General features: G+C 35.9%; 1 protein-coding gene and 1 pseudogene across 1 annotated transcript in view; both read right to left on the bottom strand.

The window, feature by feature from the left end:
* ANLN (anillin actin binding protein) overlaps positions 1–12009 on the bottom strand; it is a 50966-nt gene that overhangs the window by 11877 nt on the left and 27080 nt on the right. The window contains exons 13-20 of the mRNA XM_023532043.1: positions 11277–11459; positions 9670–9796; positions 9078–9126; positions 8930–8986; positions 8290–8328; positions 8002–8023; positions 6980–7092; positions 752–838 (exon numbers count right to left, since the gene is read on the bottom strand). Of these exons, the coding sequence (XP_023387811.1) occupies positions 752–838; positions 6980–7092; positions 8002–8023; positions 8290–8328; positions 8930–8986; positions 9078–9126; positions 9670–9796; positions 11277–11459 (677 nt within the window). The remainder of the gene's footprint in view (positions 1–751; positions 839–6979; positions 7093–8001; positions 8024–8289; positions 8329–8929; positions 8987–9077; positions 9127–9669; positions 9797–11276; positions 11460–12009) is intronic.
* On the bottom strand, positions 10567–10680 carry LOC111741284 (annotated as a pseudogene).

The raw sequence follows: 12009 nt of genomic DNA, 5'->3' as shown, positions 1-12009 counted from the left end.
CCCCGGCTGCCCGTCCCCATCGCCGCTCACAGAGCAGCTCGGTCTCCTCAGCAGACATCTTCAGGGTCGCCGTCCGATCCACCTGTCGGTCAGGACGCCCCCACGTGTGATGTTATTCCTACGCTTAAAATCCTACGAGAACGGCCCCTGGCTTCAGGATGAAGCCCAAATTCTTCAAAAGGCCCCATTTCCCCCAATCGCCCTTTCCTCCCCAAGCACCCTCCTCGCTGCCCGGCCCCGCCACACGCTCGCATTCTCAGCTCCAGCTACCCTGGGAAGCCTGCCACGACCTAAAGATGCCACCCTTTCACTGGCCATTGCGCTTTCTCCTCTCTTTCATCCGAAGCCTCCTCCCTCCTCTTCCCCTCTGGCTGACTGACTCGGCTGGCAGCTTACGAGTTGCTTCTGCCAGCAGCTCTCTTTAAGCCTCCCTGCTCATACTCGAGAGCTGACCTCCCATCAACTTGTTAATACCTGTGCGCTCTATGCACCCTCCTATCATGGTTCTGTTCGTACTTACCTGCTCACTTGTATTTCTCCCTACTAAACTCAAAGTGGCTCGGTGGAGGGATTACTTTTTGTGCCCTACTACATTCCAGCGCCAGCACAGAAATCGACATAGAGTAGACATGCAACAAATCTTTACTGAACCAATTAATTTATCGTTTAACCACGTAGACTTTCATTCCTGCAGGAAATCAAGTCTATACCTCACAAAACGGAAAAGAGAAATTACATAGAGATTACTTACTAGAAAACCTCTTTCTTCAACACTTGAATTTACTTGACATTTTATTTTTAAATAAATATGACCTTCCAGGGGAGATAAAAAGGGCACCTGCGAAGAAAAACGGTTGCAAAACAGTTTCAAAGAGTGGTTTTTCTTGATAAAATGTGTCCATCATAAATAGGAAATATTACATCTTAAAAACACACTGTTTTCTAAAGCTAGAATATAAAATAGGTGGCCGACGAGCCACTGGTTCCTTAGCAATAAATGCTTTCAAAGAACACATTTGTTCAAGGTAGGGCTTGATAAAAACAAAGCCCTAAGTCTCGAGTTAACGTGATAAAGGAAACCCAGATTTAAGAAGAGAATACAAGTGCTTATCCACTCTTCATTAACAGAATATATTCCAAAGAAGACTGGATAAACAAACTGAAATATTAACACAACAGTACTCAGTAATAAATAACAGTGAATTGCAGAATTAAAGAGTCGATCTTAAAATTTGCATGGGATTGCAAGAGGCCCCAACCAACCAAAACAGTCTTGAAAAAGAAAATCAAAGTTGGAAGAATCACCTTTCCCAATTTCAGAACTTAATCCAAAGCTACAGTAATCAAAATAGTGTGGTAATGGCATTAAGGATAGATGTATAGACCACAGGAATAGACTTGAGTCCATAAATAAACCAACACATCCACGGCCAATTGATTTTCGGCAGGGTACCAAGACCATTCAATGAGGGAAGAGCAATCTTTTCAGCAGATGGTGCTGGGAAACTGAATAATCTCATGCAAAAGAGTGAAGATGAATCCCTACCTCGTAGTATATACAAAAACGAACTCAAAATGGATCAGTGACCTAAATATGAGACCTAAAACCATAGAACACTTAGAAGAAAACAAGGGTTCGTCTTCGATGATCATGGATTTGACAATGGCTTCAGGATGTACCAAAAGCATGAGCAACGAAACAAAAACAATAGATAAATTAGACTTCATTGACGTTAAAAACTTTTCAGTGCGTAGGTTCCTCAAAAAATTAAAGATAAAACTACCATATAATTAAACAATCCCACTTCTGGGAATGTATCCAAAAAAACTGAAATCAGATTCTTAAGACATATTTGTACCCCCATGCTCACTGTAGCATTTTTCACAGTAGCCAAGAGGTGAAAACTACCTAAATGTCCATCAATATATGAATGGATAAAGAAAATATGGTATAGTCTCCCTTCTTCCCACTTTTGAATATTAAAACTACCCTGGGCCACCCAGATCCTATTCTCAGAGTCTGAAGTTTGTCTTTTAGGCTCTGAGGCTCCCCTGTGTACCTCTTCTGTGTGTCCTATCCCACAGCCCCACACTTTTGATCTTCGAGGTCAACTATTGTGTCGTTTTTCATGTCTGTTCCTATATCCTTCTGCCAAATAATAACCAGGGATTTAATAAATGTTTGCTTAAAGAACACTGTGTGGCCAAATAAATACCCAGACTTCTCCTATTGAAAAAAAAAAGAATATGTGGTACATACGTACAAAAAAAAAATTATTCAGCCATTAAAAAAGGAAGGAAATTTTGTCAAATGCTACAACATGGATAAATGTGAAGGACATGATGCTAAGAGAAATAAGCCGGTCACAGAAGAACAATTACTGCGTGACTCCACTTATAAGATATATCTAAAGTAGCTAAACTCATAAAAACAGAAGATAGAATGGTGGTTGCCAGGGGCAATTTAAAAAACAAAACAAAACTAAACTAAACAAAACAGGCCATGAGCCAGATTTAACCTGTGGGCTGTAAGTTTGTCTGCTCTTGTGGTACTCTACACCTAACCATATTAATATTGCATTAAATGTAAACGGCCTAAACACTCCAATGAAAAGACGGAGGACTAACAGACTGAATAACAAAATTTGTTTATACACAAATCTGACATATAGGGACACAAACAGATTGAGAATAAAGGATGGAAAAGATATAACATACAAACACTAATCATAAGAAAGCTGTTGTAGCTATTAATACCAGACAAAATAGACATTAAGATAAAGATGATTATCAGAAATAAAGTGAACAATTCATCAAGATAGAATATGTACCCAATAGCGTAATTTTAAAATACATGAAACATAAACAGACAAAACAAAAATAAAGTGCTTAAATTGAGATCCTGCTGGTCTTACTAGTTGAAAGTTTGGGGGATTGATATTTTCTTCCAAATAAAATCATGCCTTCCATCTAGCATCGAAAACATTCACACAACAGAGTACACATTATGAAGTTGTACACCTGAAATTTATACAGTGCTATCAACCAATGTTACCCCAATAAATTTTAAAAATATTTTTAAAAATTAAAAAAATTCATATACTTTTAAATAAATCATTATCAACATATTCATAGTGAAGACACTGCATGTCAAAAGTTATCTTTTAAATTATAAAAGCTGCTTAAGTATATCTGATAATTTTAAATGATTTCAAATTTGAATTAAAGATTACAACAAACAGTAAGAAAAAATTCAGTTGCAGAGGATGCAGCCTTAGAGTAAAATGGCAACATACATATATTTAAAGTGATGTCCCTTCTTGGTCAAGACAAAAAGAATGACATTACTGTCATTCCTGCTGCCCAGTGAAAAAGAATGATCTTATTTCAGTCTAAATCTAAAAATTCGTACTGTAAAGTCAATTTCCAAAAAATTTAATCTTCCAACACAATAAAGATAAGTTAAAGGAAGAATTCTTGACCAAAAAAATATAGATTTCAATAGACTGATTCCATGATACAAACCTCCAAGTTTCTGAATCTAAGGGGCATCATAATGTAGAATCAAAACATCAGATGCCTGGTTACCATCGTTTATTATAAACTCCCCTGCTTGTCCTCTTCCATACTGTCAGTTTTAAGTTCCTCGGGCTCCCAAGGCTAATTAATAGAATTCACTGTTTAGCTCAAAGAAGGCTGCTAGTAAAAAGAATCTCAAAAAGATGAGAAGAAAATGTTCCCTTTTACCCTACAGCTGCGATAGGTAGACAAGATTCTTGGTTGGAAGCTTGTCCTAATAAAATGAATTGAGAATATTCACAAAAGAGGCAATGTTGCTGCCCACTGTTGAATGTGGCTACCTGTGATCCTATTGTTTTCTGTTTAACAAAAGGGTCTTTTAAGATAGCTGCACTTCAAAGATTACTGTTAAGAGCTGTAAAATGTCACCTGTAACCAGGGTGACTATGGAATTTTTTATACACTAGGATATTTCTGAGAGAAGGGGATCCCGTTAATAATTGTGCCAGGCCGACGGGCATAAACCTCTCTCCCTATGACCTTGAAATTCTACAATGCTACTCGTTCCACTTCGTAATTGTTTGCCCTGATACTATTTAAATTGACGTCTCTATTTCCTGGAAGTAGAAATACATGTGAGGTTTCTTTAAGTCAGAAGATGAGCTGTGGGATGCCCTTCTTCCTTTGTCCATAAACACATAGTAAAACCTATGACTACTCTGGATTCTCTATTCAAAGAAAAGATTTGAGAGTCTGCAAACTCATTGTGACTCGATTTAAATTCCAGGATGCCGGTCTTTACATCGGCTCTCTATAAACCTGAAATAACAAGGCAATCTGCTGTCAGTGGTGTCTTAAAATGGCAGAGCAGAGTCTGAGTTAACCTCAAAAGACATTCCATTCTGAAGATCTCAGCGATAATCCTTGCGACTGGTGTATCATTGGTCCAGGCACCAGGAAAATAAGCAAACGCTCCCCTTACCAGTGTTATCCAGTGAGATGGTAAGGTTCGGGAGACTTGTTTATTCTCTCGAAGTTAATTAAGTAGGATTATTACGTGAGTATAAAAAGTCGTCCATTTTTACCACCAATTTAAAGGATATCTGAATCTATTTTAAATATTCTTCTTATATCAACTACAAAGTATTGGAACGAATATTTGCTTCCCCTCTGCCCCTCACAAAAGCACATTTGGGACAAATTTTACATCTAAATTGTATTCAACTCAGAAAGAGACTTTAAAGTATTAGATACAACCAATCAAATCTTAATTTGATTTTACACTTAATCATGTGGTTGGCTATGTAAGTTATAATTTCAAAGGAATTATTAAGAGAATAGAAATATCGTAATTTATTTTTAATCTGTGTGACATTTTGAATTAAAATGGCAGCCAAAAAAATTTCAAAAGAGCAAACAATTTATAGTTAACATATGTTAAACATAACTGAAATCTCTTTCATTTTAGAGATTAATGAAATCTCTGACATATGTAGAAATTGGCTACATGGCAGAGAATGAGTAAGGAATACAGTTCACAGAACTACCTACTCCGGTTTCTGTTTATCTAATTTGCAAGTCTCATTTTAATAATTTAAAATAAAATAGTACCATGTAGCATTTTGTAAATTACCATTTCTATATACCCACAAAATGCTTACAACTGATCTCCACAAGGATATTAAAAATCCTTTTAAAAAATCTATAATACATGATTTCATTTAGTACAATTTTAAATGCATTTTAAATTTAAAAATTAACAAAGCATCATCTACATAGCAATATGCTTATTAGACAATTGAGACCAAAAAAGTTTTCTACTTAAAACATCACCAATAGCTCTTTCGATATATGGGAGTTAAACAATTTTGAATAAATTTAAGTTTTAGACATAGTTGTAACTTGGTATTTTAGTACCCAGAAAATCAATGTGCAAGTGACTATAGAATCTTGAAGAATTATAACATGAAAGATGAACATAGGAGAAAAGCCCAAATACCAAACATGCATGAAGATGCCCAACTACAAGTAAAGATGCCCAACTACAAGAGTCTAAAGAAAGAGTAGTTCAAAATGAAGAAGATTTACAAGAGTGGTTAGTGAAACAAAAACATATGGGCCAAAATTTAAGGATAGATTTTTAAGCTCGTTAGTTTTAAGCAAAGAAAATATGGCAACCTTTTCCTGGAACAAATAGCTCAGTAGCTCTCGCTCTTTTACATCATAATTTATCTAAGACAGACAAAATGAAAGACAAAAACAAAAAAAAAACAAACAAAAAAACCCAGCATCACTCAATTTGTTAAACTAGCTGAATCACTTAAAAAAAAAAGTACATGAATTTTTCTAAACTAGCATGTTAAAATACATTTGTGCATTAACAATAATCAAAATTTCATATATAATCTGTTTTTTTCTATCAACCAAAAGAAAAAATTCCATGTTCCATGGAATTTTAAAGTTAGATTGTTTTCATGTAACCTAATATTCTATACTCAGAAAACAATATCCCAGAGAAATGAAGTGGCTTTGCTTAATGTTAAAGAGGAAATTACTAGCAAGGCAAACATTAGAAACCAGGCCTCCTAATTTTTATACTTCTTCATCTCTATATTCTGACTACAAAAATCTCGTCATATTTAAATATACCTCTGTCATATAAAGCAAGAGTCAACGCAAGGACTAAAGTTTGCCTCTAATTCTCTCACTCCTTAAAATGGTCTTGTTAGCTATTGAAAATTTAGTCATATCACATTATGGTGAAAAGCCACTCGATAGTGATATTCTGCAGATCTGAATGTTGAAGCTTTAAACGTGGGAAAGTGTGGGAAGGAAATCTCTTAGATTCATGAGTACTTTTCTAAGAAATTAGTTTATCTTTCCCTATCTTGTCAAAACTAAATTTATAAAATACTACTCATTTCAAAATATTGGTTCAAATAGACAAGTGACTATATTTAAAACTGTAAGCTTAATATCTACATGCAAGAAGTAATACTTCCTCCAGTTATAAAAATAGTCATTGGGATGTAAAGTATAGCATAGGGAATGTAGTCAATATCGTAATAACTCTGTATAGACTTATCAGGGTGATCATTCTGTAAGTTTTATAAATGTCTAATCACCATGTTACACACATGGAATTAATATAACATCGTATGTCAACTGTAACTGAAGAATTTATAAAAAGAAGTAATACTTATGTGGTCAGAAATGACATTTAGAATAAAGCAGCATACACTACTTTGAGGATTTAACTATTAAAATACATGGCAAAAATACCTCCATTAAAAACACATAACCACGTAGGTAAGCCCATGCCTAGTTAAAATGTACGATTCTAAGAACACATTTACAGCCCCAAATTTCAAATCCTTGAAAGTACTACTGGGGTATTTCCTGGAAGTAGAAAATTTCCTGACCTAATTTTTCTAAAAATAAATAAATAGATCTAGATTACCTTGTCCAGAGCAAATTTAGTGTTTCCTACGGATGACAGGGACAGCGTGTGAGACCCGACCAGGGCGAAGTTGCTGGTGCGCACGGCGCTGAGCCCTGCTGGGCTGGCCGTACCTGCAGGGTTGTGGGGAGCGGGGAGACACACGAAGCTCAGTTCAGCGTGCTAAGTCCCTTACCTCGCCCCAGCACGAGATCGAGCTGCCACAGAGAAAAGAGCCTCATCCTCCTCCATTTCCAAGTATGGGGAGAAACGTCGAGTTTCTTAATGAAAGAAAACTGTCAAATATTTCATCTTTAAAGTGAAGTACGGGCAGTCCTTAACATTCAGGATGGATAGGTTTTTGAAGGTGCGTAACCTAAACATGTGTACATAGAATGAATGCAATTTTCCTATAAGTGACTTGAGAGGGCGTCATTGCAGTAGTCTACGATGACGTAATGAGCAGCAGACTGTACTACACACAGCTGTTCCTCATTACTCTCCTGCACCACGAAGAGACCCAGAGTCCAAAGGAGGTGACTAAAACCAGCTCCACACTAATCTCCTTTGGAAAACAGGCCTAAAGCCATTCTACAAAGGGGCCTTCTTGGCACCCCAGTTCCCAGTGAACAGAAAGATGCTTTTCTGACATGTTCCAATGCCAGGTACGCTCAGCAAAGTTAAAAGAAGTCAGCTCCACAGTGTGGCCAGCACAAAACAAACCTACAGAACAACAGACGCTAGGGTGAAGAGTAATGCTATCTGCTGCTGCTGTCAAGTGACGAGGTATCTTACGTGTCACTCCTGCTAGAGCCTGAATGATGTCATGACCGCTAGCCTGCAGTGGTATGGGATGAAGGTGCAACCAGACAGTATACTAGGCTGGCCAGTAATCTTACATGTTACTAAAAACCATATACAAAATGTTATTCAAAGACGACTAAGCTAAACACTCCTAAATCAAGATGGCTATAAGTTTAAGTCTGCAATTGCTTAGTTCTTTTCCTTATTCCAGTGATTCAAATGGTTTCAGATCCACTCACCTGAAGAATGAAGGGCACTTTTCTAAAAGAAGGTGTAAAGAAGAAACACAAGTTATTTCCTTTACTGATACACAGATTTAAATACCAAATACAAAACTCTACTACTGCAAGAACTACATTTCAGAAAACATTATTTTTCCTATGTGAATATCAGAGATTTTCCCTCCGTTAGTAAATTTTAAAGATTTCCAAAGTGCTAAGGGTTTAGAAATGGTGAACCAATTTACAATCATATGTGTAAGGTAAAGATCTCTCAAGGAAGCCTAGTTTTTAAAAAATTCTACTTACTGTGGTTATAGATGTGAGAAGTCGCTTTGGAGTAATAGCCTAAAAGAAAAGATAACTTAATATATTTCCTATGAAATATAATCCAGAGCTTAAAAATAACCAACTTTGAGATATTCCCACATGGAAAATAATTCTTAAAAATGAGTATCATAATTGAGTCCTCAATTAAGGCTTAACCCACGCTGTCATTCCTTTTTTTTTTTTTGTTAAAGCTAAATAAAATTCTTTTAAATAATGACCCAGGAAAAGAACAAAAGAGCAAAGACCAAGAAGGAAGGGGACCGAGCAAGAGGTTCTGATCCTGCTGCCTCACTGCTCCGTGCTGGTTTAGGGGTGCTGGCGAGACGAGAGTTCCAAGGAAAGCCTGGAGAAAAGTCTCAAGAGGTAAGAAAAGTTAGCCGCCCAGTCAACGTACAGAAAATAGAATTACCCAGCTTGAGTGTACTCATAGTTTATACTCAGGCTCATGATCACTCAATGGAAGTTTACTTTCTGTATTCGCACCTATTAAATGCAATAACTGAAATTGGGGGCATGAAAATGACCCGAAAACTTGATAATCACTAAATATCGCACATAAATTGAAAATGATATGTTATTTCCGATTATAATGCTTTCACTGAGCTTCTTTCATTCTCACCTTGGATTTGTATGCCTTTTTCTTCTTATCGAGTACTGATGGGTCTTTCTTTTGCACCTATACACAAATCCCAAGCATAATTAGCTTAAAATCAGATATCTTTAAGAAAGGTATGCTAATAGTTATTTTACAAACTTTAACTGCTTACCAAGCTGTAAACTTCAATATTTATTTCAAAGTCATTGGACACATCTTGCCTAGAAAAATAAAGCATTAAAACTAAGAAATATATCAAATTTGCCATTAAAAATGATGAACTATTTTTTTATAAAAAATAGTGAACTGTCTATTTTTTCTTATAATACAAGACAAATATTTTCTTCAGTGTTTTACAACTCAAAATCTTTAACTATAAAGGTAATTTTTTTAAACTGGATTTTGATTCATTTCAAAATAAATCTGTGACACTAAATATAAATCTTTTCATTGAGATTGAATATTAAGTACATTAAGATTTAAAGCATATGTAAAGAAATTATGGTCCATATTTTGCATATACATATATTTTTAAACACTTCAGAACATTAAACACCAGTAGTCACATGGAAGAAAGGTGCTACCCAGTGGAAGGAAGTATCAGAAACAAAAGTTAAACCAACAAATTGAAAACTGAGTTTATTTCTCCATATAAAAAGAATGAACATATCGCATTTCAAAGATTAATGCCATCTGCACGCTAAGACTGCATTAACTATTCTAAGAAAAATGCGTCTGAGCCATCAAAAGCCTCCTTTACTTACAGAGTAAACGTAGTAGAGAATGTCAGAGCGTCGCCATTAAGAGAATTTGAAGTACTTGCTAACGGCGTGGCTACCAGATTTTCAACTCCTGCTTTTAGTATAATTAAGAAATAGTAATTTGCTGCATCTGCAAAAAGTAATCACATTACATAATAAGCACAAGCAAAATCAGATTCAGATAATCAGCATTCTGACAGACCAAGGAAATAAATACAACTGACTGATATAAAATTTAAAATTTTCTAAAATCACAAAAAGGTAAAACATAAGCGGACAGTCGTAATTCTGGAATAAGAATCATCAAGTTCTTTTCCTTATATGTGAATTAAAATGACTTCACTCCAAATCCTTCAATTGCTGCTGACTTTGAATTTTACCTATTGATAGCTAATTCTTTAGCTAATAGTATATACCTCAAAAGGATAAATTATAGTTTGTTATTTCAAAACTGAGATTAAAAACTATATTTCAGTGAAAATTACTCAGATAAATTCTAATGAAAACATCAACTATTTCTTCACTATCTGTCATTAAATAACCATATACCAATAGATTTCTGCCCACTCCTCACCAAAATCGGACAACAGCAAGAATTAGAACTTAGGTTACCTTATTCCTATCATAATGCTCCAACTTTTAAAGATTCCATTCTTTACTTTCCCTGTACCTCAGATTCACTTCTCACCTCCTTTCCCTCAAAGAGAATGTTCCACAGAAAAATTTTTAAAAAGCTTAACAAAAAAAAATTATCCAAAACTTAGTAAAACTTTAATTATATTAAGCTTGCTATAAATACCCTGCCCTGTGTTCAGATCCTGGTGCCTAGTCTCCTTTACCCACTTTGCTTCTATATGATTTTTGATAGAATACATAGTTTTGTTTTGTTTTTATTATTTATGCCTACAGCACCTGGTCTTCCTAGGTGGTCTCCCATCCAAGTACTAACTAGGCCCTGCTTAGCTTCCGAGATCAGACGGGATCGGGCTTGTTCAGGGTGGCATGGCCGTAGACCATGAACCGTGGCTCCTCTGGGGTGCGAACCCAGGACTTTCTGCATGTAAAGCAGACGTGCTAACCGCTACACTATGGACTATGTCCTAGAATACGTAGTTTAGGAAAATTTATTATTCAATCTAGAGGGGCAAAGAGAATAAAATTTCAATACAAGTATCTCCATTGTGATGCTCTTCACTCCCACAACCAGTAACTCAGGACTTATAGAACAAATTCCTATAATGGGATGAATTCTAAAGAAAGTAAAATAAGTTCTTTTAGCCCAATACTTTCCACGATAAAATTAGAGTCAAATGATCCACTATGTCAGGATAACTCATCTTAGAAAAATATTTTATGTTAAAAATGATGTTTACCCGGCCTGACTTTCAGATAACAGAGCCATGTCTGTGATCGTGTGGCTCGTAAGCCCACGTATGCGATTTCCCCTCGGTTATCGTTATACACATATCTCTGCAAAAGGAACTGAAGGCTCAGATAAGAGCTTTGCATCGTTACATGTGTTCTACTCATTGGCATTTGCACAGCTTCAATCTAGGAGATGTTCAGAACTTAGCATGATCTAGAAGTGATACAAACAGAAATCACCATACCTGGTTTCTGAACGGTGCTGCAGACAAAATCTGCTTTTAGAGGCAAGCGGATTTCTGACAAAGTAACTGATCCTTTGGATGGGACAAATTCACTTTGGGCTATGGGACCAGCCTTATTCTTCCTCTGAGGCCCTTCATTCTTCAGCTTATTCAGGTCATCGAGCAAAAGTGTTCTCTTCTCAGCTATAAAAAAATATGCAAGTTAATATTTAAAATATTAAGACTGTAACTGTTTCTAAGAGACCAATTCGAGAAAATGTGCTGATGTAACAAGTGTACCTAAGACCAAAGACGAAATCAGTCACATTTTTTTTATATAAACAGGTAGTAGGTAGTTGGGGAAAACCTTAATTGCTCATTTGTTCACCAAGTCCTTATAATTCAATGCTTAAACTTTTGGTCAGTTTTCTTGTGTGGTATACTCTCTCCACCCTAATGTGCCCTGTCAACCATCACCACACACACACACACACCAAAATTCACGTATTTTTCAAGCTATATGCAGATAGATAGGTACAGGGATAGTGTGTGTGTGTACGTGTACGTATGTATAAATATATTCATTCTTATTAGCATACTCTTTACAACTATATTCCTTCAAATGCATTCCAGTTTCTTTCACCTGTTCATGTAAACTCCATCTTATCTGACGTGTAGAATTGTCACGAACCTTGTAAGAAACGAAAAATAGACTAACCGAAACAGATGACTGGAAAAGCCTTTTGCTCTAAAA

This window comes from Pteropus vampyrus, unplaced genomic scaffold (genome assembly GCF_000151845.1).
Source record: "Pteropus vampyrus isolate Shadow unplaced genomic scaffold, Pvam_2.0 Scaffold75, whole genome shotgun sequence".
Taxonomy (NCBI): Eukaryota; Metazoa; Chordata; class Mammalia; order Chiroptera; family Pteropodidae; genus Pteropus; species Pteropus vampyrus.
The sequence above is the reverse complement of the archived record's forward strand: the minus strand, read 5'-3'. Positions and strand labels throughout refer to the sequence as shown.